This window comes from Prorops nasuta, unplaced genomic scaffold, assembly GCF_024137725.1.
Source record: "Prorops nasuta isolate Cenicafe-Biocafe unplaced genomic scaffold, Cenicafe_Pnas_1.2 PNAS00035, whole genome shotgun sequence".
In the NCBI taxonomy this organism is placed as follows: domain Eukaryota; kingdom Metazoa; phylum Arthropoda; class Insecta; order Hymenoptera; family Bethylidae; genus Prorops; species Prorops nasuta.
In genome coordinates, this window is record NW_027116832.1 from 1,851,356 (window position 1) to 1,875,280 (window position 23,925).

The 23,925-nt window shown below is 31.1% G+C and overlaps 5 protein-coding genes across 5 annotated transcripts; 2 read left to right on the plus strand and 3 right to left on the minus strand.

Moving 5' to 3' along the window:
- Positions 1–2,316: 2,316 nt before the first annotated feature.
- On the minus strand, positions 2,317–3,555 carry LOC136783776 (uncharacterized). The gene has a single exon (XM_066744048.1). It carries the CDS (start codon positions 3,553–3,555, stop codon positions 2,317–2,319), a length of 1,239 nt encoding a protein of 412 aa, XP_066600145.1.
- A 5,228-nt stretch (positions 3,556–8,783) lies between these two features.
- Positions 8,784–10,104, plus strand: LOC136783777 (putative leucine-rich repeat-containing protein DDB_G0290503). Its single transcript, XM_066744049.1, has 4 exons — positions 8,784–8,928; positions 9,027–9,569; positions 9,644–9,999; positions 10,075–10,104. Exons 1-4 carry the CDS (start codon positions 8,784–8,786, stop codon positions 10,102–10,104), a joined length of 1,074 nt encoding a protein of 357 aa, XP_066600146.1.
- A 24-nt stretch (positions 10,105–10,128) lies between these two features.
- LOC136783778 (uncharacterized) lies at positions 10,129–11,703 on the plus strand. The gene is made up of 4 exons (XM_066744050.1): positions 10,129–10,705; positions 10,790–11,045; positions 11,502–11,564; positions 11,640–11,703. The coding sequence occupies exons 1-4, from the start codon at positions 10,129–10,131 to the stop codon at positions 11,701–11,703; spliced, it is 960 nt and encodes a 319-aa protein (XP_066600147.1).
- A 4,552-nt stretch (positions 11,704–16,255) lies between these two features.
- Positions 16,256–19,160, minus strand: LOC136783779 (uncharacterized). Its single transcript, XM_066744051.1, has 6 exons — positions 19,109–19,160; positions 18,518–18,646; positions 18,264–18,436; positions 18,090–18,204; positions 16,941–17,134; positions 16,256–16,857 (listed from the first exon to the last, which is right to left on the minus strand). The coding sequence occupies exons 1-6, from the start codon at positions 19,158–19,160 to the stop codon at positions 16,690–16,692; spliced, it is 831 nt and encodes a 276-aa protein (XP_066600148.1). The 3' UTR covers positions 16,256–16,689.
- A 1,515-nt stretch (positions 19,161–20,675) lies between these two features.
- Positions 20,676–23,417, minus strand: LOC136783780 (trypsin-like). The gene is made up of 5 exons (XM_066744052.1): positions 23,366–23,417; positions 22,462–22,904; positions 22,288–22,402; positions 21,475–21,683; positions 20,676–21,390 (listed from the first exon to the last, which is right to left on the minus strand). Exons 1-5 carry the CDS (start codon positions 23,415–23,417, stop codon positions 21,217–21,219), a joined length of 993 nt encoding a protein of 330 aa, XP_066600149.1. The 3' UTR covers positions 20,676–21,216.
- Positions 23,418–23,925: the final 508 nt, after the last annotated feature.

Here is a 23,925-nt window from a genome sequence, read left to right on the forward strand (position 1 = left end):
TAAACGTTCCTGAGGTGGTATTGGCTCTCGTATAACCATATATCTTACTATATGTGGAGCAACAAAACTGAGTAACTCTTCAAACTCATATGCCGTCATTCGAAAATAATTTCTAAAATTACTGTGCTCTAAACACAAAAGCGGAAATATTGCATAATAGAACCCATGACAATATCGCTCTTGAAATATTGGATTTACCCAATACTTTTTTTTGGTGTATTTTCGTTTTCTTATTAATTCTTGCTCATACAATATTAATGCCGATAAAACATTATTTCTCATTTTTAAATTCTTTTTTCTATTAATAATTTTAGTACATTCTAACAACCACGAACGATACTTGCTTTCATACGACATCTTAAATTAATTTATTGCATTAATTCAATATCCTGGCGACACTACTATCTCCTGTTTTAGGTTAATACGAATATTTTTTTTGGTTAAAAATACTGCTAACCTCAACGATTTCAACGCTAGGGACTTTTCATGAAATCTGTTCTAACGCTACCTATTCGCATCACGTGATTAAACTTTTGACGCTCAAAGCCAGCGTTAGAGCATTGTATGAAAAGGTACCTTTAGTTTCTGCGCGAGAACGCGAATTAAATCTCAAAATTTCCAGCTAATCAATAAAAAAGCAAAACAGCTAACCGGCAGCAACTTCTCAACGATTCCGAAAAAATCAATAAAAGGGGAGAGTGAAATGTCATAGCAGCAACTTCTCTCTTATACTTGCACTTGCGACATGTACATACCAATACTACTGCAATCATATGTAAAATCAATAATTGCATACAAAATTTAATCTTTAATATCTCCTTAACCAGTGGCTAGATTTTAAAACGGCCAACGGCGTTTTCCTTAGAAAAGTCTCAGGAATAACCCGTTTAAAGGAAGTGCGGCGTTAACGTTCCACCCTGTATATTCACCTTCGTTTAAATCAGACCATCTTATATTAGGCAAATACGATTTCATGCTACTGAGAGTATTGTTAATCTCTTTCAACCACTTCATGATGATGTATGTAGAAGAATTATTTTTCTCTATACTTTATTCTTTACTAAACCACGCACAGCTTTCGTTTTAATTGATAGACTGAGGAAAAAGTAGTATTGAATTACTATATATTAAGTAGGTGGTATATTCCTACTCTTTCCCCTCTACCTCCTATTGCTCTATATTCATCCTTCTCCCTACTCCTTCTTATACCAAATTTTACTACAAGAATATGGGGAAAAAATGTCAAGTATAATAGCATATGACCATAGATAAAAAACTCAGTTCTAGCTCAAACAATCTAGATTACCCATTCCACACAAAGCCTACTCTTCAATCATTTTCTCTCCTTTGACCTTTCTCCCTCTCTTCCTCACATTAACTTGTCCAAGTGTCCAACCTCTTCTGAAAGAGAGAAATAAAAGTTTGTGTATGTGCGTGTGTATATATTTTACTTGTTTTACATTTTTTTTCTTTAAAATATGGCATTTATGTTGATTGATGGTATAATTGTCAATTTACCAACGGAAATATTTAACAATGAACAGCGGTGTATAATCAATGAATTAGAATTTTTAATAGAGTTATGGCTTAGCGATTTGTCTGATGATAAAATGTTTTATTATAGATCTGGTATAGGTATATATCAGTTAGTGAAGGAAAATGATGAAATCAATTTTCGAAAGCTAGTAAGTAAAAAAAAATCATTATATGCGAATAATTTTTTTATCCATAAATATTTTTTTCTGTTCATAGATAAAAGACCATACTAAAAATGTGAATTTTAATATAAATGATAAAACTTTTAATATACCTTATGAATTAAGTCAATTAGAATCTGAAGATATGGAGATATTGAAGAAAATTATTACATTTTATTGCGATAATAATCTACAGCCATTTTTCCGTTATTATAAATTTGGAGTTTATTACAAATTTTTAAGTCCAGAACATATAATGCGGACGTAAATATAAAAGAGAAAATATTAAAAAAATTTTTTTTTAATATCAATTTCTTATTATAATCGAAACTGATTTTTTTTACAGGATGGATACAGTGCTGTAGTTACATATTATTTTTTAATTGACAATGACGAAGATCGTAATTTTATCAAATGTTGTATTGAGAATGAATACGGAATAGAGAATGAAGTTAATAGTATCAATGATGAGAAAGAGAATGATTTATTCATAAAACACGTAAATATATATCTATACATAAATATATTGTACTTAAAACATGAATAAATATTACATATTCAAGACATTTTTTTACCTATCTTTTCTCATAAAAAAAAAATACATATTACATCATCATTTTTATATTAATTTTCGTACAATACCACTTAATGGTTTATATTCAATAATCTGATCATGAATAATTAAACAATATATGCTAGTATTCTCAGGTATATTAGAATCACACTCAAATTCTATCTTAATATCTACAGTACCACTTTCAATTGATTCGTTTTGATGAGAACAGTCAATCGCAAAAAATGGACCATAGTCTATAAAATTTTCGAAATTAAGCATAGGCATAATATACTTTGATTTAGTATTATAATACGAATTAATAAATTTATAATACATATCATATACAATAGCATAGTTATTATTAGCAAAATTAAGATTTAATTTATCGTAGGGATATGATGCGGAATTTAAATATAATTTTAAATTTATCAAATTACAATGATCAAATTTAGCCATACTCTTCTTTACATTATCTTTCCTATTGGTTTGAAATGTAAATACTATAAAACGTGGCTTTTCTAATTTTGTTGAAACTTTTACTGACCAAGAGTGGTTTTGAGTTTTGAGAAGCATAGGATATTCATACAATTCCCATGAACGATACGTCATTGTAATAGGATGATCTTTTTCAATAATGTTTAAAAATTGTAATTTTGTATATTCTTCCAACGTAATATGAGGTATTTTCCACTGAATTTTCGATAGTACTAAGTCTACTTTAACATTAATATTATCCATTGTACAATAAACAGCATTAGAAACATTGCGCGATCTTATTAGTATGAGTTCATGACGTGCATTTACGATAACACGTTTATAATCATCAAAAAATCCCATTAGGTTGTTCAACGGTATGCAAAAGCTGAAGTATTGAAAATTCTTAATTGGATTTTTACTATTAATATCAAACGATGCTGATTTCAAAGTTTTACTCTCATGTGATGATAATAATGCATAGTTTCGCAATGTAGTAATAATACCTACATTTTTACAACGATCCACTTCAACACCATTCAATTCATAACGTATTTCATTAAACAAAAAAGCAGCTCCATTTGAATCCAAGAACAATTTATTCTCATCAACAGTGGCATTATTAGCAGCGATTGCAGATACATCTCCTTCAATAAACAAGAAACTTTCGCTTGGTAACACAACGAGGTCCTGTTGTTGGATAGGAATGCGTATTTCGTCGTTGTGGTTGAGTGATGAATTCACATATGGATTGTAAGAGTTTATTTCAATGTTATTGATACGGTTATCGTAATGAGGTGTTTCGATAATGTTTAATAAATGAACCATTATTTCTTCTTATTTCAACACTTTTAAGCAATTGATTTTAAAAACTTTTTATTTTTAATATTCAGCTTACTCTGTCGTTTTTTGATATTTCTTCGTCGCCCTCATCGTTGTTGTGTTGATTTCGAAGTATTATTCCAACTAATTACTGAAGTTCGTGGAGATAGTAATTTATATGTAAAATCTTTGTTGTAAATTATCATTTTCGTAGATGGAATCTAATTGTAATATCTTCACCACTGAGATCTACAATATCGTTATCTTGGTCGACAATGGAAACTGTTAAATTATTAATTACCTTTACGATTATAGGCAGATAAATGACATTATTTGGTGTTTCCGAGATTTTATATCCCGGCTCAACGTTTGGAAAAAAATTCATGAATAATATGCACAAGTTCACCATTATTGTAGGCTCCTGCAGTTATATTCGTCATTATTCGTATAATATTTATTTTCAATATATTTACAGGCATGTCAGATGCATGTAATTCATTAGCTTTGAAGACTCCTCTTTTTTCCGAAAAACCCAACAATTTTCCTATATTATTTTTTTTACTAACGTCAACATCATATTTACATTTAATTTCACTTTTCAATGTATTATTATTAACACGTATGATTAATATATCATCTATACTATTATCCGCATCATCATCATTTAACTGATCAAAAAGAGCATCTTGTAGATATTCACTAATAGCGCGAAGCTCATACGATCCATGTGGAATTTCGATTTTTTCCTCAATTTTATTTTTTTCATAATAAAATGTATTATTCGATGAATTTATATTTTGAATTGTATTAAAAGTTTGCAAATCAATCAAGCCAAGCTCATATTTCCCATCACTAATATCTATTGGTGGATAAAAATTAGCGTTCAATATTGAAGAATTACCCGAAAGCGTAATTGTTAAAGAATTCATTATTAAAATATATATATAGACACCAACTCTAATTACTTAATTATTTTTTTTTTAAATTTAACACACAACTGACCACATATTGTTTGATTGTGCGACTGATATTTATTATAATTATATATTCAATTTTTATGTCTTTATTGTACCCATTTTTATCACGATGGAAATACTGTATTAATTCTATTGGTGGCTGCAAATTTCCAAAAGAATCAAAATAATCTATGTTTTTACCATGTTTAATATAACCCACCCAATGAGTACCTAAACCTTCGTAATTATCTAAATTGATAATTCCACATTCATGTTTGAATAGAAACGGTGGAAGTTTATTGCGCATAAATACACCACGAAAATTTTGTATATTTTTACACATATCGAGTAATTGAAAATTTGTTGTTAATCCGCTTATTAGTTCTTTCTTCTTTTTCTCCCTCTTAACTTTTTTTCCATGCTTTATACCACTACCACGTTTATAAGGTGTTAGATAAAGACCACGACCTTCCATGGCTCTATTATGACGTTGTAATTCATCCAACTGTTTACGAGCCTACTTTGCTTTATTCACTGCATTCGCTACACCAGCTGCTCCTCCAACTAATGATCCTAATGCACCCAAAATTGGTAGAATAGGTAAGAATCCACCACGTGTTGCAACTTTTATTTTTCTTGTCTTCTTTCTTTTTTTCAAACCCATTCCTACTTTTCTTTTTACATTCATTGCAGCCCAAGTTGCTGTTGAAGCGAGTCGTTCACCAAATTTAGTGTCTTTAGAAAAAACTATTTTTTTAGCCTTCTTTGCTAAAATTTTATCTGCTTTGTGTCTTTTCAATAATTCTTTACTTTGAGAATATGCAATATCATGTTCTCAACATGCAGCATCAAGTTGATTTATACCTTTTTCACCGCGTGATAATCTTTCCTAAAATCGTGTTCCGGGTTCACAAAATTGATATCCTGGTACGTGAAGCTCAAATGGAAGATTGTTTATTACACTATTAACAAATCCTTTACCTTTCTTTATTAATAACATATAACCACAATTCAATGTTATTTTCGAAAAAATCTATTTTTTTTTTCTTTAAGAAATCTCATATGATTCAACGAAAGATTTCAATCAAACTAAGTTCTTTTTTTACTATGATTTATATATATATATATATATATATATGTGATTTTTTATCTTTTTCCTCATAGTAACATTACTGCTGTGTGTAATTAATGAATTGTCTATTTTGAATTTAAAAAATGCGTTTTATAAAACAACGTTTAACAATACCAATTTATAATTTAGACTATAAAACCATTAAAGAACAACGTAGACATGGTGCTTTGTTACCAAATACAATACGTGGAATTATTTGTGGACCATCAAATTGTGGTAAAACTAATGTTTTATTAAGTTTAATAGAAAGTCCAGATGGTTTAAGATTTGAAAATATTTATGTATATTCTAAATCTCTGCAACAACCTAAATATAAGTTGTAACGTCACGTTTCACGGCTCGGCCTCGAATAGTGTTTTCACTTCAGGGATTACCTAAAAAGAATATTTACGAAACTCTATTCGGCCTTGGTTTGCCAGGGGAGGGCAGGGACCAGAAACGGACGACAAGACACACGGAGGTTTGATGGCCAGGAAATCTTAAATAAAATCTCGTTACAATATTTAATATATAAAAATCACAATTTTATTTCCGCGAACAAAAATGAAATTATACATGAGTTTTATGTTCCCATTTAACTTAATTTAGTCGATTATAATTTTCCGATGATGTGATTTTGGGCGCCAGTTCGCTAGAAATTCTCTAATGTACCTCCGCGGTTGGCCGGCTGGAGACTCGTCTCATGCATGGACCAAGACGCTTTGTAAATTTTACTTAAAATAACGGGGAAACGGCTAGGGCAAGGATATTCGAACGGGCTCGCGTCGGGAAAACTTCAAGAAGGCTCTGGATCGCCTTTCTCCGATGAGGGACTACACCCCGTCCTACAACGTATTCCTAGAATACAGGGGATCCCTACGCAATTCGCGACCCGTCCATTAGCCCACTGCTCTTAAACCGCTCCCGAAAACGTAACCGATCAAAGTATAAACGTCCGAATTAAGTAGTCGTCCGGAAGTCGAGGAATTAACATTTAATTGTACGTTAACCGACTAATTTATGCCGGACGAAATTCGAGGAACGAAAAGGAATAAACAAAAAGACAATCAAAAGAAGTCCTGATTCCTCCTACAGAGAAATCAGGTTTACCTGGGAACTAATGCTACTTAGGCCATAGAAAAGGGTCTAGGATGATGCATGCGTCGGTGCGTGTCCTCTACCACCAGGTCGATTGCTACACCTCCTACTATGCTCTTAATTCCTGCGTGACACTCAGGCACTAACTACGCACTACTATACCCAGGGAAATAACCACAGGGCAGTGCCCTTACCGAGATAAGAAAAATGGACGACGCCAACAAGAAAATAAAAACAAGGAACACGTCCAGACTCGAAGGTCCCAAAATTTCGAGTGAGTCGGGAGGACAGTGGCACGCGAGATAATTACTGTCGCGCGTGCGCGGATCGACCCTCTATCGACCCGCGATTGATCCTATTACGCGTAATGATCGCGGGGTCGCACAAGTGGCGCTTGCCCCTCCCCAATACAGAAATTAACAGAAAGAACGGAACATTAGAATATTATCGTGACGAACGTACGCTTCGTTACAAAGTATTTAGAAGAGGTTTTGTCAAGAATCAATAATATTGGTTATTTTACATATTCGAATAATACCGATGTTATATCGATAAATGATGCATTACCAAACTCTATTTTTATATTTGATGATATAGCATGTGATAAACAAAATCTTGTGAAAGAATATTTTTCTATGGGTAGGCCTTCTAATATTGATAGTTTTTATCTGTGTCAAACATATGCAAAAATACCAAAACATTTGGTTCGCTATAATGCAAATTTTTTAATTTTATTCAAACAAGATGGAACAAATTTAAAACATATATATAACAATCATGTAAATACAGACATGTCTTATGAAACATTTTTAAAATTATGTAATCATTGTTGGCGAAATAATTACAACTTTTTGGTAATAGATAAGGATAGTTCAAGTGTTGAAGGACGTTATCGTAAAAATTTTGATCAGTTCTGTGTGTTATAATAGTGGAGATATTTGATTTGAAAATCAGTTGATTTCGTGTACGCGTGTCCATTACATTGTTCGGTAAAAAAAATCATGGGTTTTACCAATAAAAAAGTTTTAGCTAAAATTGCGAAAGCAAGTCGAGTGATTAAAAAAAAATATAAGGACTAAAAATGGGAATAGCAGATACTGAAAAATCTGCTGAAGAAGCATATAAACCCGTAGTTGAACCATTAAAAAAGTTAGTTCATAATTCATTACAAGTGAAAAAAGAAAAGATTAAAAATGAAGAATACGATGATGAAGAAGAAGATATGGAAAATACATTTAAAGTGGATAAAAAGAAGGAAAAAAAATGGAAAGGAAAGTTTGGAAAATGTGTCAGATAAATCTCTTGCAGAAAAATCGGACCAGTCGATGTTAGTTGATGTTCCAGAAGTTTTTTTCGATACTGATAATAGTTTTGGAAATTTATCCTTTGAGTATATTCAAAAATTTTATAATAATAAAAATGTTGACGTTGATCGTACATATGGAGTGTATATGGATCCTATTTCGTATCAGTTAATGTTAGGAAATGTATTATTTAATACCGATGAAATTGATGATATTATTATTGGTGAAAATAAATATCCTGGTACACTTGGACTTTACGAGCTTATTTTCATGAAACAACCGAACGAATACACTAAGGATGATGAGAAGAATTATAAAATAATATTATTAAAAACTAATGCATATCGACGAAATAGGTCATCTGAAGATCAAATTAAAGGTAGTAGAATTAGTAAGTATAAAAATATTATTTCTAATTTAATAACGAAAAAATCCGCAACAAAATCAACAACATCTAAAACATTATCTGGTTTATCTGAAAATCAATCAAGAACAAGAGCATCTAAAACATTATCAAGCTCATCTGAAAATCAATCAAGAACAAGAGTAGCTAAAACATTACCAAGTTTGTCTGAAAATCAATCAAGAGTAAAAGCATCATCTTCTTTGGAAAATTCTACAATACAGTTAAATACAAGACCAAGATCACAATCATTTTCGGGGAGGGGATTTCAATCATCCTTATATAAACAAAAAAATTATTTATCTAGTGATGATGATGATGACGATGATGACAACGATCAAAATTAATTGATACCATCTAAAATGTTATTAAATAATCATGTAAAAGATTATGTTTACTGGGACAATCCAAATGAACTTGTCGATAGATTGAAATTATTAATAACATCAAAAAACGCTGGTCATACTAATCATGATAATGAAATCATATCTATTATTGAAGAACTGCGTGAGGATGTTATCATTGCTTAAAACATTATATTCTTGAAAAATTTTGCCAGTGTTTGTTCATAACTCAACGAAGCAAGTCATAAGTTCGTTTTATAGAAGTAGTGAGAATGTCTATTAATAAGTTTGGTGGTACTAGTGATAGTAGTAGATATAAAGATCATTTACAGTATAAAAGAAAAAGAGAAATATCAATGAATTTTAATTATTCAGAGCGTTCTTTCGACGCTCAAAATAAAAAAATTATTAATGTATTCGATCCTGAGAATATTAATGATGCTGTTTCTTTAAAATATTTATATAATCTAATTTCGGAAAACAATGATAAAATTTATCAACATATTGATGAGAATACACTTTCAAAGATTAATGAAAAAGATGTTGATCTTCGTAAACATATACAAAGTGAATTACAAGATCTTAATACTAAAATATTATCACAACTTAATAGCAAGATCACAAATGTTGAAAAAATTTATTCACTAATTGAAGGAAAATTCAAAGATCTTCGCGATCACATATTAACTGAAATAAGAAATGTTTCTGATGAAATAAATATACATAACGAGACGAATGATATCAAGTTGAATAAAGTAAAGAATAATATTTTAACATATTCAAACGAAGAGTTGACTAAATTAAGTAATTCTTTTAAATATTTAAGAACAATAGTTAATTCAGAGATAAATAATTTTAAAAAACAATAAAATCCTTAGAGGTGAAAATTGATGAGAAAGCGAAAGTAATGACTGAGGAAAAAGTTAATGAAAAAATAAATGCACCTGTGAAAGAATTTAATGAGAAACTAAAAGATATTAATAAACCATTGAAAACACAATTACTACAAGAAAATCAGTCTTTCTCTGAAACAGGAATAACTTCAGGATCAATTCCACTAAAAGTTATACCTAATCCAAAAGAAGTATTGAATAAACAAATTGATAATTTAAAATCAATCTCAAACACGCAAAATAATGAAAATAAACAATTGAAAAATCAATTAACAATGGAAAATCATCAACCTTTCTTTGGAACAGGAATAATGACTTCAGGATCAATTCCACTAAAAAAAGTTATACCTGACGCAAAAAACAATGAAAAAGGAGAATAAATAACGTGAGTAAATTTAAGGATTTTTTTTTTAAAGAAGAATAGTAATGAAAAGAGTTTTGATTAAACAACAACAATAATAATATCTATAATGAGTAAGGAGAAAGTTCAACTAGTAGAACTTCATAGATCAGCAAGAAAAAATTTTCCACGACATCGAGTAATAATAAATGGATATGATGATTTTTTATGGCAAGCAGACTTAGTTGATATGCGAGCTTACACTCATCAAAATAAGGGTAATCAATATATTTTGGTTGTTATTGATACTTTTTCAAAATATGCATGGGCAGAACCGATAAAAAAGAAAACGGGAAATGAAGTGACTAAAGCATTTAGTAAAATTATAAAAAGTAGAAAACCAAAAAACTTACAGACTGACGATGGTAAAGAGTTTTATAACAAAACATTTCAAGATCTCATGAAGAAACATACAATCAATCATTATTCAACATATAGTATTATGAAAGCAAGTATTGTTGAACGTTTTAATCGAACTTTAAAAAATGATATGTGGAAGTTATTTACAATGAATGGAAGCTATAAATGGATTAATATTCTTCCAACAATAATTAACGACTATAATAGAAGAAAACATCGTACTACTGGCATGAAACCTGTTGATATTAATGCAAAAAATTCAACACATTTATTGAATACAGTGTATAGTAATATAAAAATTGCTGCTCCATGAAAATTTAAAGTTGGTGATTTTGTGCGTTTAAGTAAATGTAAGATGTTATTTGAGAAAGGATATACACCAAATTGGACTACTGCAGTGTTTAAAGTAAAAGTTATTCAAAAAACTAATCCAGTTAGTTATCTACTGCAAGATTTGAGTAATAATGATATTAAAGGAGCATTTTATGAGCAAGAACTGTCAGAAGTTAAAGATAAAAATGTATATCTTGTGGAGAAAATATTGCGTAAAAAGGGAAATAAAGTTTTTGTAAAATGGTTAGGTTTTGATAAATCACATAATTCATGGATAGATAAAGATAATGTATTGTAAACAATTATAAAATAAAAAATATTTTATTACTTAAATATGTATATATTTAAGTTTTATTTTCAAACTACTTTTCTCTTATTCTTTTCCTTTCTTTCATTAACCACAACGATTGTGATATATATATATGGGGGACCAATATCAATATAAAACTGATTAATTTTGATATCAGACATAATATTTTTTAATTTTTAATTGCCCCTCTTTATTGTTCTTTTTTACTGCGGTCTGATTCTTGCTTTTGCTAAATATATACTAATTTTTGAACATATACTTATAGCTAATTTAAGGAACGAATACAACAAAATTATCATTCAAGTAAGGAAAGAAAAATTTATTTTTATTTAACCCATTAGTGCCGGAACCGATATTATTTGATACCAAAGTTCAGAGAGTTACTGTACGCTGCATTTCATAAAAAAAATTAGGAGCCACAATTCCCTATGTTTTGACAGTTACTCGTTAGAATGGTGGCTGTTAACAAATTCGAAAATGAGTTTTTTATCGAAAAATAGCAAGTAAAGAGAAAAACGAAATTTTCAGATGAAATTTTGGATTTGAGTTAGTTTTTGATGGTTTTTACATTTTTCTAGACATTTAAGACAAACAAATATCGCGTCCATGATACCTAAACTGATAGTAACTGGCCGTACATAATTAAAAATAAATTTTATTTAGACAAGATGGCGTCCGAAACCACAAATTGTAGTTTTAAATTTCAGCAATTTTTTTCTCGATAACTATGACCTAAGGAGAAATTATCTAACAACAAAAAAGTCTTAGTATCAGTCAAAGAATCCCCTCAATTTGTTTTAGGACTGTAACAATAATTGTTTCTTCTAGAAAATGGAGAAATTGAAATTTTCGAAAAATCGTTTAAATAAGCTGAAAAATTTTGAGGGTATAGTTTAACTTATATTATGACTTATGTTTTTCGAAAATTTGCTCATAATCCCATGGTTATAGAGAAAAAATTGCTTAAGTGTTCTTTGAAGTCACTGATCAAAAATCCAGCCTTTTTATTGTATGATTAGTTCCAAAGAGATTTTTTATATTGTTTACATAATAAATCATTGTTTAAATCAATACAAATCATATTATTTCGAGGGTTCACTGTATTTCTGAAGAAACTTTTTTTATGACAGTAATTAATGATTAGTTATTTCTCTAATCTGTCTAAAAATAATTCAAAAAGAGTATAATTATTTGGATTACTACTGTTATTTATTTTTTTACTCTTTGACATGTCTCAACCACACCAACGGAAAAAACAAAAACTAATTCAAGAAGAACTCTTTGAAGTGAAAGAAAATGAAAATGGCACTTTGAATGCTACTTTCATTCCTTGCTTGAGTCATTCTGAATCTGATACGGAATTAGGCACTTATTCAAAAAACATACAAAATATTCCAAAAATTTCCTATAGACAGGTACGAAATAGTTATGAGAAAATCAGACAAAATTAGCGCCAAATCACGATTACAAATGGGTTATAAGAGAAAGGCAATATCATGAAATACCCAAATATGATTTTCTACTTCCTGAGAAAACAAAAAAATTATTTTTACAGTCATAAAAAAATTTGAGGGTATTCTTTAACTAATACTAAGACTTTTTTGTTGATAGAAAATTTTTCCTCAGGTCATAGTTATCGAGAAAAAAATTACTTAAATTTAAAACTACAACTTGTTGTTTCGGACGCCATCTTGTCTAGATAAAATTTATTTTCAATTATGTACGACCAATTACTATCAGTTTAGGTATCTTGGACGCGATATTCGTATTTCTTAAATGTGTAGAAAAATGCAAAAACCATAAAAAATTAACTCAAAACCAAAATTTCATCTAAAAATTTCGATTTTGTTTTAATTTGCTATTTTTCCATAAAAAACTCATTTTCGGATTTTTAACAGCCACAATTTGAAAGAGCAACTTTCAAAACATAGGAAACTGTGGTTCCTAATTTTTTTTCGATGAAATGCATCGTACAGTAACTGTCTGAACTTTGGTATCAAAAAATGTCCGTTCAGGCGCTAATAGATTAATTTGGTAACTTTATTTTACAGTTTGGCTTCCTTTTTTCTTTTCATTCTTTAATATGATAGCAATATTGATATGTGAAGCCATGTCCCCGTTATTAAACTGTTGTCCAAAAAAATTCGCAGCCTTTTTTTTCGACCATTGACCTCAAATATCTAACTCTTACCAGAAAATGTATGATCCTCTTGGATCTAAGGTTCAAAATTCTTCTAGACCATTCTCCGTGGTCGTTAGTCTACTTAAACAAACAACCTGATCATATCCTATACAAAAATCAACATAATGGAAGCAGAAATAAACATTCAATTGTATTTTCTTAAATCTTTATTTGTAAAGTATGGTGAAAGTTAAGGGGATGCATTGAGCGACTCAAACACTCATTCAAGTTTATCTTCCAAACTATTAGGAATATGAACTTTTTTGTAGAGATTAAATTTATTCTTTTGACTGGACTGAAGCGCGCTACAAACTCGGTTTCTCAAAATTATAAAAAAAAATTTGCATAAAAATGATAAATTCTGGTAATTATGTTGGTCATAATAATATTGAAAATTAGGCGTTGTAGCGCGCTAAAGAAAAGTTCTATGACTAATTTGAGACCAAGAATAAACAAATATATCTAAAAATGTGGAAGATATTTTTGAAAAACTAAATTAGCTATTGAAAGAAAGACAAGTTTTACAGTTTTAGAGACGGAGAAGTTTCACAGTGCGTTGAACAAGGACAGGCTTATTAGCTCTCTCGCTTTAGAAGGGGTACGAGCTCTCTCCCTATCATTCCCCACTAAACAAACCAACTCTCCTACACACAGCAAGATGGCTGGCTAACGCTGCCTGTCGGTGTGACTTGTAACGAAGTTCCCCGTTACGTATACGAGATACCGAATAAAAAGTATAAAAGCTACCGAACAGTGGATATTATTAATCTCTACGTTACCGACTCGTGAGATAGGCTCACGAGTGGATTATAGCTAACGTCAAGGATAGACCCCGTTGACAGGCAGAGGCCCGGATGAAAAGACCGGCGCTCCAGTAAACGATGTCCAGGTTACCCTGGGAAGTAAGGCAGGGCCATGCCAAACAACCCAGGCAACCTGAGATAAGGAGAAGCGGCCTCGGGGAGTCCTAAAAAGAATGACCGTGTCTATAAGTCCCCACGAGGAGGGGAGATAGAACATCGAGTCTGGCTTGAACGCTGGTTACGCGCGTCAAGCATGCTGCGCGAATGTCGTGCGCAGACTGCCATAGCAGGCAGTCGGAACGCGACCATTGGACTCTGCTGATGTGTCCGTGCGTGCTGGTGAGCGCATGACGCGGCACTCAGGCAACCATGGGTCCGTTCGCGTACGTGAGGCGTGTGCTATAGGCCAGCCTGCACGTACGTCATGACTGGATACCGGCCAATGCATAGTGGGTTGTGCAGGGGCGTAGTTAGCCCGTTGGAATGTGTCCCGGTGCCCTCCGTAATCCCATAGGCTTGCGCTATGGTTGGACGGGCCGCGAACATTGCCTCCGCGGTGGTCCGCTCCTGGCAAACTTTATGCTTGGCAATGATACCGCATGTTCCCGCACTCCTCAACACCACCCGTGTGTGGGTGGTGAGGGATAAATGTATGCCCTCAGCAGATAGGTCTGCGAGGCTCGGACTTCTGCAAGGAACCCTCCTCTCTCTCCACGACCTAGCATACTGAGCGACCCTGGCTACCGCTACCGTCCAAATGCATGGCCGTAGCAGCGTTGCCAACTCCGCCATTTTGATTATACTACGCTGTACAGTGATGTCAATGATGCCAGAATCAAGCTTTTGACAACGAAAATGAAGTTACCCGCTAGCCAGAAGCAGTATACAATTTTTGAAGGGAAGGGGTACATATCCCTTCCTTTCAAATATTCTATACTGCTTCTGGCTAGCGGGTAACTTCATTTTCGTTGTTAAAAGCTTGATTCTGGCATCACTAACATCACTGTACAGCGTAGTATAATCAAAATGGCGGAGTTGGCAACGCTGGGCCGCAGGGCCATATAAGATGCATAGAGAGTCGAAAGACTCAAACGATAACGTAGGGTTGTTGGCCACCCAACTGACCAACTAGCGCCTTGATACCGACAGATAAGGACGGGCGAAGGTAATAAGAAAACCCGTAGTGTGAGTGGCCCTTCACACTGACGGGAATAACGTTACAGATTCCGTAGCGCAATGCAAAAATAAATCATTATTTCTAGGTTTTAGGGTTAGGTTATCGCAAAACCAATCTTGTACCGCCCTTCCATATCATTTCTGGAAGCTACAGTAAAATTTTCAAAGTATTTTGTCATCTACAAGTCTCAAAAAACTTGATTCAGTTTACGAATGCACGACTCGTAGCAGCCGACGATGATGCGCTACACAACTTAGCGACCAGTGTCGGCTGCTACGAGTCACGCTTTCGTCAACTAATTCAAGTTTTTTGAGACTTGTTGATGATAAAATGATTTGAGAAATTTATAGTAGCTGTCGGAAATGATATGGAAGGGCGGTACAACGCCGGATTTGCAAAAACCTAACCATGAAATCTACAAATATTTATTTGTTCTTCCATTATTCCGCTACGGAATCACACCGACCGGCAGAGTTAGCCAGTTGTCTTGCTGTGTGTAGGAGAGCTGGTTTGTTTAGCGAGGAATGGTGGAGAGAGTGTGGGTACCCCTTCTAAAGAGAGAGCGCTAATAGGCCTGTGCTTGTCTAACGCACTATGAAACTTCTCCGTCGGTAAAACAGTGTAAAACTTGTCTTTCAATAGTTAATTTAGTTTTTCAAAAAAATTTTCCACATTTTTAGGTATATTTGTTTCGTCTTAGTCTCAAACTAGTCATAGAACTTTTTTTTAGCGCGCTACAAGGCCTAATTTTCAATATTATTATGACCAACAAAATTACAAATATTTATAATTTTTATGAATTTTTTTTTATAATTTTGAAAGACCGAGTTTATAGCGCGCTTCAGTACAGTCAAAACAGTAAATTTAATCTTTACAAAAAAGTTCATATTCCTAATAGTTTGGAAAATAAACTTGAATGAGTGTTTGAGTCGCTCAATGCGTCCCCTTAAAGTTTTCATATAAATTAATTGTGAAGCAAAAAGTAGATAAACTGGTAATTTTTTAATTTGTTAATTAAAAATTTATTAATCGTATATTTTTACACCACATTTTTTCTCATAATTACCACGTAAAAATATTTAACTATAATTTGGCAAACGTGGATCTTGTAAATCTTCTCATCATTTTTTCTTCTTGTATATGATTGTTAAGAAAAAAGACAAATAATCTGTTTATAGTCATTCAGAGCCATAGCTTTCTTTAGGATGAATAAAAAAATTGAATTCTTTGTATAATTAAAATGTGCAGACGACGTTAATGCAATAATTTCCGAATAAGAACGTAGGCCAACTATAATTATTACAAGAGACTGCTTACGGTAAGTGATAAGTGTTCAAAGATTAAACTTAAATTGAAGTACGACATTATCGGGACCTCATCCGAATAGTATTAGTCAAACAATATTACCACAATATTGCAATATTCAGATTATTATCATTTATTATTCATATTAGTAATTTATATAATTAATAATCTGCTACTGTAGCACTTATAAAATTTTCCAATTGCTTAATATAAGCGAAGATGGATCCATAACCTTCAGACCCATCAAACCAGTCTTTAAATTCATATTTGTAATAGATAGCTACGCCAATAAAGGTATCATAGTAAATTAAAGCAGCACCATCATTACCCTATAAAATTAATAATATTATGATACATGTAATTGTACAAATTTGACTGATCTGTAAATAACGATTCTTTTTATAATACTTACGATCTTCCCATCAATGTATCCACAGATTTCATGACCACTATAGGGTATACCATACTGTTCGATAAATCTTTTACAACGAGGAACTCTTTCAATTATTACTGTGTCTTGCATTTTTCTGAGCGTAGGGGGAACATTTAGATTTCCTGTCGATTGTGCGGAGTTGTCTGTTCCCCATCCAACAACTGTTCCATACCCTGTACATTTTTTATTTATGATTGTGCTAATTATATAAGATTGTCTCTTAATAGTTTTAACCGTGTAAATTTGGATTAATATAGCTGCAGACTATGTGTTTGAATTTATCAGTGTTATTCAAAATAAGGTATTAATTCAGAATTTAAATCTATGACATCATATGTGAAATGTAGTATAGTCAAAGAAATATTTGTCCCTACCTGAAATCTCCAACTTCACTCTTATTTTATTAGAAAATGTGGAAATACATGTTCTTTTTAATTTGGAGGGGGGTTAAATTTAATCTAATTTTAAAGTTATTTTTACATCTCAGTATTGTGCTTAGAACTAGCCTTTAAAAATTGAAATACTTGAAGGAGTCGTGTGAGACATAATGTTAAGACTATTTGCATGCTTTTTTCGAGACAGTTTTTACTTTATATTTGATGAATTTACTAAAGAAACAAAACGAAGTTTATAATTCTGCTGGGTGGATATAAAATATTTAATATGGCTTGAAAGGACCTAATAGTTTTAAAAGCTACTGTATTAATGTGATTCGATACATTCATCAACATCTGAGTCATTAATGTTAATATTAATTCGTTAAAACCATTAAGATAAATTTATATTACATATAAATACTACATAAAATAAACTGTGTCACTTATCTTTCCTATTATCATGAAACCAACATGTACTTATATATTATCAAGAAAATAGTTTCAATAGCATTTAAAAAACTCATAGGACTGAATTTAATATTATTAGGTAGCTTTGAAACTATCGTAAATTCAATATAGAAATTTAATAGATTTTTAAAAATGCTGAGATATGTCCTTGCTTAATTTTCTAAATTTTTAACCTGAACAAATTAAGTAGATTCATAAAATCAATATTCTTTCTAGAAAAGAATATGGACACATCATCTAAGATTTCAACTATAAACTGTATAACTATCTAAAATATGCTTACAAGATCCAGAAAAGAATTTATCCACACCCCCAGGATCACGTGTTATTATATTTTCTGGCAAGGCAGCAAAACGGATAGGTTTCTGTTTATCATTGACTTTTAGAGGAGTTTTTAGCTGTAATAAAATACTGTAATTAATAATGATAATTAATATAATAAATAATTAAAGTTTACCCTGTAAACTCCAATTGTATACACCGCAGTTGTGTGTGCTTTAGTTATACTCATGTTATGAAGATGATATCTTTCTACTTCGTGAGTTTCTCCTTGGTTATCTAAAAGACTGTTCGTTCCAGTACGGATTCTAATGTTGTTTAGTTCATCTTTTTTGTCAATAATGCAGGCTGCTGTGGTAAGCACAAATTGACGGCTAATAATGACGCCATTACAGTGAAAATAGTGTGATAGATTTGAAGATGCGCATTTACTTGGTTCCAGTTGACAATTGTTTGGAACAGTTCCATTATTCTTTACCATAACACCAGCCATATAAGGAAACTCATTAGGCCCTGCCAAACTACTACTAACGAACCTTTCAAATTCATAAGCTAGAATGCCTAAAAGTAGTTATATATGTACATTTGCAAAAGTTTTTTTTAAAAAAAGTTGTATGTACGTTGACCGTCATATTTGGCAACCCTTTTGAGAGCAAGATATCCGCTGTTTACAATAAGGAATTTAGTGAAGGCAGCGATTTCTATACGCTCGAACGAAGCGCCATGCAGATGTACGGTCATCACACAATGTATTTACTATTCTGCACATAATTCAGTGTTATTTAATCAAATCATCCAAATATCTTTATTACTTGTGAGGTAATGCTAAATTGTTAAAATAGAATGAGAGAGAGAAGTTATTTAAATGTCATTAATTATTTTTAAAAGCAGTTATTGATTTTTAGTACATATGTCCTTCTTACTGCTTTTAATACGTTTTGAAATCAAATTCAAAACAGAGATATTTAAGTAATTTAATTAAATTAACTCAAAATGTAAATTTATACGAAATCCGTTACGTACCAGGCACGGCTGCACTCAAAGCAAGTAAAAATATTGCAAAATTGTTAAACATCGTTGCTTCTGTTTATAATTAAAAAACTCAGAAAGTGTATTTATATATATATATATCTGTTGTGTTATATATTTTTATTTTACTGCACTCACGATTCACTGGGATTTATATGACTTTTGCGATTATTTTATTATTGTTAATATCAATTTTACGCGTTTCTAAGTCATTATCCAGCGATTATTTCGCATAGAAACATAAAACAATGTAATATGCTGAACAGATTTTAGTACTTGAAGTTATTTGATGTCGATAAATCTGAGATTCTATGGTATGTATATATATTTATTCTTTTCTTCGTTTTTATTACAAAAACATAATGTATGGGAAGTTTTGAATTTTGAAAGATTTTATCTATAGAAAGTTTATGGTGCTTGTATAGATATATCATACACGTCACCATGATTTCTCGAGCAATTTTAGGAATATTATAAAAAATAACTTTTCATAAAAAATGATCTACCATTTCCTTATCAGCATAATACAACAAATAGGCGAAAATTTATTTTTTAAATATAGAAATATAGTTATCTGGAATTATTAACACTAAACCTAACACTGAGGGTCAAATTGACATTTTTAAATCAAAAAAGACAGGTACATAAAAAATTTGTCGGTACGTATTATGTTAAACAATATCACATATTTTATTACGTAGCCTGGTGGTTTATTTTAAGAGCTTTCCAAAACACTATAAATGTAAACTGTAAGAAAATGGTAATTTGAGCAATCTTTATTTGAATAATTACAATTATATAGGGTGAACTAAAAGTACGGATATCCCTGAATATATGAAAACTAAGTATTAAGGAAACAAAATGATGAATACGCTTGTTTTTGAAATTCCATGCGTAAAACTTGACCTCTCGCACTTTTTAGACAAGAATGCTTAAAACGACTTTTATACGCCCACTTAGTCCTACGAAGGCTTAAGTCAAATTAAGACTTGTGAAATTTATATATACATTGGCTCCATGGCACTAGCGTTACTCAGTGCAGTGCATATATTTAAACAAATATCAATATATAATAAGAAAAATTAATTTTTATTTCACACGTAAATTTATATAATTTTATGTCTTTTATTTCTTGATTTATTTTTTATTTTCTGTATTCTAATCCTCCCTCATAAATATATTTAATTTTGTACAATATACTTATAGCTAATGTAAGGAATGAAAAAAACAACATTATCACTCAAATAAGGAGAGGCTAATTTGGTTTTTATATAATTTTGCAACTTTATTGTAAGGTTTGATTTACTTTTTTCTTTTCATTATTAATTTAATAGTAATATTGACACCTGCAGCCATGCCTCCGTTATTAAACTGTGGTTCAAAAAATATAGCAGCTACTTTCTTGTGGACCGTTGAGCCGAAATATTTCACTGATACCTGAAGACTCATGTTCCTCTTGAAACAGCTCATGATATTCTTAGACCTGAGATTCATAATCCGTCTAGACTACTTTCGGTCGATTTGAGGATGTTTAGATAACCAACCCCATCATATTCTCTAGAAAGATCAACAGAACGGAAGAAAAAATAAATATTCAATTGCATTCTTATAAATCTTTATTTGTAAGAGGCATTGTGAGAGTTAGTTTCCATATAAACTAATTACAGCAATAAGTACATAAACTCAGAATTTTAAAGCATATTTCTTTATTTTCAATTAGTACATAAAAATATTTAACTGTAATCCAGCAATCGCGGATCCTTTACATCTACCTATGATTTTTATTTTTTCATGCGTATAATTGTTAAAAGAAATGATAAAATATCAGTTTGAAGTCATTCAGTGTTAAAGCTTTCTTCATGATTAGTAAAAAAATGAAGAAAATGTTGTGTATAATTTTTAGTGCTTAAGAAGTTTTGATGCAACAATTTTCCGTATGCGAAGGTGGGCCAACTTTGATTATCATAAAAGACTGTTCCAGATTAGTGGTCAGTATTCAAAGATAATTAATTTAAATGAATTACTACGTTATCGGGACCTTATCCCAATAATTTCAGACATATAATATTATCATTTATTATTTATTTTAATAATTCATATAATTAATAATCTGTTACTGTAGCAGTTATGAAATCTTTCAGGTATTCGATATAAGCGAAGTAGGCCCCGCGACCTTCAGTGCCCACCGGAAAAATTTCGTTTATAAAACGATATCCGGAATAGGTAGATATACCAATAAGGTTATTCTCGTAAATTAAAGTAGCACCATCACTTCCCTACAATATTAATAATATTATGGTACATGTAATTATATAGATTTTATTTATCTGTAAATATTGATTTGTTTTCATAATACTTACGATATCCTCGCCTACGTAACCACAGATTTCATGATCTTTAAGGGGTTTATTTCTATACTCAAAGATGAATCTTTTACAGCGAGGAATTCTTTCAATTACTACTGTTTCTTGCATTTTCAGAAGCTTAGGGGCATAGTAAATTGGTAGTGGGTACGGTCTTACATATCCTGTAGGGAATTCCCTTCCCCATCCAACAACAGTTCCATACCCTGTAAATTAATTATTTGCAAATGTGTTCATTATGTAACATTGTCTCTTAATAGTTTTAACCGTATAAACAAAGTTTAATACAGCTGCAAACTGCATTTCAATTTAACAAAATTTTAGTCAAAATAAGGTATTAATGCATAATTAAAAATTGTGTCATCATATGAGAAATGCAGTATAGTTAAAGCAATGTTTATCTATACCTAAAATCTCAAATTTCAATTCAATTTAAAAATGTGGTAAAATATATTATTCTTTAATTTAAAGGGAAATTCAATTTAATCTGATTTTAAAACAATTTCCACACATCTCACTATTATACTTAGAAGTAGCCTTTCAATGATTTAACTAGCAGGAGTCAAGTAACACAAAATGTTCAAAACTATTTGCATGCATTTTTGACTTTGAGTTTATCGCAAATTCAAACTAAAATTTGAATAGATCCTTAGAAATGTTGAAATAAGTCCCTTTGGTTAGTTTTCCAAACTTTTAACGTGAACAAATTAACTATATTTATTAAGTGCATACTACGTCTAGTAAAAAATATTGACTCATCTGCAAAGATTTCAAATAGAAAAGCTGTAAAACTATATAACATATTCTTACAAGATCCAGAAAAGAACATATCCAAACTCCCAGGATCACGAGTTATTATAGCTTCCGGTAAAGCAGCAAAACGAATAGGCTTCTGCTTATTATTGATCTTCAGAGGATGTTTTAGCTAGAATAAAATAATGTAATTAATAAACATAATTAATTTAATAAATAATTAACTCTTACCTTGTAAACACCGATCGTATAATCCACCACAGTTTTACCTGATTCGCGTTTAGTTTTGTTATGAAGATGATAACTTTCTACTTCGTGAGTTTCACCTTCGTTATCCCAAAGACTGTTCGTTCCAGTACGAATTCTAATTTTGTGTAAATCATCTTTTCTGTTTATAATACATTGTGCCGTGGTAAGCACAAATTGGGGGCTAATGATAACACCACTACAGTGGAAATAGTATGATATTAGTAAATGTCTACATTTGTCTGACGACAGGGCACAAACATCTGGTATTGTTCTATTTTGCTTGAGCAAAATAGCGGCTATAAAGGGAAACTCGTTGGGCTCTGCTAAGCTGCCAGCAATGAGTCTGTCGAAACTAGAATCTCTAAGGTCTGCAGTCTCTTGAAAGCTTAAAGGCACTACAACTGCTAAAGGATCTTCTTCAGTGCCTAAAAGTAGTTATATATGTATATACACTTACGAAAGTTCTCTTTAAAAAAGTTTTATGTACGTTGACCGTCACATTTAACGTCCCTTCCGAGAGTAAGATAGCTGCTACATATAATAAAGCATAGAAGGAAGCCATTTCTCTACATTCAAAAGGAGCGTCATAAAGATGTACGGTGATCGTATTATGTATATCTTTTTGCACATGATAATGTTAGTTAATTAAATTACATAAATAGCTCTATTACTTGTGAGGTAAGACTAAACTATTAAGAGAGAAAGAGAGAGAGAGAGAGAGATTTCTAAAATATCATTAACTTTTTTGAAAGGAAATTATTGCTTTCTAGTATGTGCCCTTTTGGCTGTTATCAGTACTTATTGAAATCAAATTCAAAACAGAGATATTTAAGTAATTTAATTGAGTAGACTCAAAACGTAGAATTATACAAAATCTGTTACTCACCATACACAGCTGCACTCAAAGCGAGAACAAATATTGCAAAATTGTTAAACATCGTTGCTTCTGTTTATAATTAGAAATTTCAGAAAGTGTACTTATATATATATATATATCTCTCTCTGTTGTTATATTTTTATTTTACTACACTTACGATTCACTGGGATTTATATGGCTTTTGTGATTATTTTATTATTGTTTGTATCGTTTTTATGCGTTTCTAAGTCATTATTCAGCGATTATTTCGCATAGAAAAATAAAAAAATGTAATATGTTAAAAAAGTTTTAGCACTTGGAGTTATTTGATGTCGATAAATTTGAAATTTTATGGTAACTATATATATTTTATTTCTGTTACAAAGATAAATTATAGGAAGTTTTCTATTTTGAAAAATTTTTTCTAAAAAAAGTTTACGGTGTTTAGCATATCTGTCTCCAAGATTTTCAGGCAATTTGAAAACTATTCGATCAGAAGACCATTCTAAAAATGACCTGCTACATCCTTATCATCGTAATGCAACAAATAGGCGAAAACTTATTATTTAAACATAAAAATGTAATTATCT

Excerpts from the sequence above, each read along its gene's own strand:
- LOC136783776 (XM_066744048.1), bottom strand. The coding sequence starts at position 3,555 with ATGGTTCATTTATTAAACATTATCGAAACACCTCATTACGATAACCGT.
- LOC136783777 (XM_066744049.1), top strand. The coding sequence starts at position 8,784 with ATGTTATTAAATAATCATGTAAAAGATTATGTTTACTGGGACAATCCA. Across the intron at positions 8,929-9,026 it reads ATCTATTATTGAAGAACTGC|AAGTAGTGAGAATGTCTATT; the intron begins GTGAGGATGTTA and ends TTCGTTTTATAG. Across the intron at positions 9,570-9,643 it reads CGAAGAGTTGACTAAATTAA|AGGTGAAAATTGATGAGAAA; the intron begins GTAATTCTTTTA and ends TAAAATCCTTAG.
- LOC136783778 (XM_066744050.1), top strand. The coding sequence starts at position 10,129 with ATGAGTAAGGAGAAAGTTCAACTAGTAGAACTTCATAGATCAGCAAGA. Across the intron at positions 11,046-11,501 it reads ATAGATAAAGATAATGTATT|TTACTCGTTAGAATGGTGGC; the intron begins GTAAACAATTAT and ends ATGTTTTGACAG. Across the intron at positions 11,565-11,639 it reads TTTTTATCGAAAAATAGCAA|ACATTTAAGACAAACAAATA; the intron begins GTAAAGAGAAAA and ends ACATTTTTCTAG.
- LOC136783779 (XM_066744051.1), bottom strand. The coding sequence starts at position 19,160 with ATGTTTAACAATTTTGCAATATTTTTACTTGCTTTGAGTGCAGCCGTG. Across the intron at positions 18,205-18,263 it reads ATACAATTGGAGTTTACAGG|CTAAAAACTCCTCTAAAAGT; the intron begins GTAAACTTTAAT and ends ATTTTATTACAG. Across the intron at positions 17,135-18,089 it reads TAAATTCTTTTCTGGATCTT|GGTATGGAACAGTTGTTGGA; the intron begins GTAAGCATATTT and ends AAAAATGTACAG.
- LOC136783780 (XM_066744052.1), bottom strand. The coding sequence starts at position 23,417 with ATGTTTAACAATTTTGCAATATTTGTTCTCGCTTTGAGTGCAGCTGTG. Across the intron at positions 22,905-23,365 it reads TTTGAGTGCAGCTGTGTATG|GCACTGAAGAAGATCCTTTA; the intron begins GTGAGTAACAGA and ends AACTACTTTTAG. Across the intron at positions 22,403-22,461 it reads ATACGATCGGTGTTTACAAG|CTAAAACATCCTCTGAAGAT; the intron begins GTAAGAGTTAAT and ends ATTTTATTCTAG.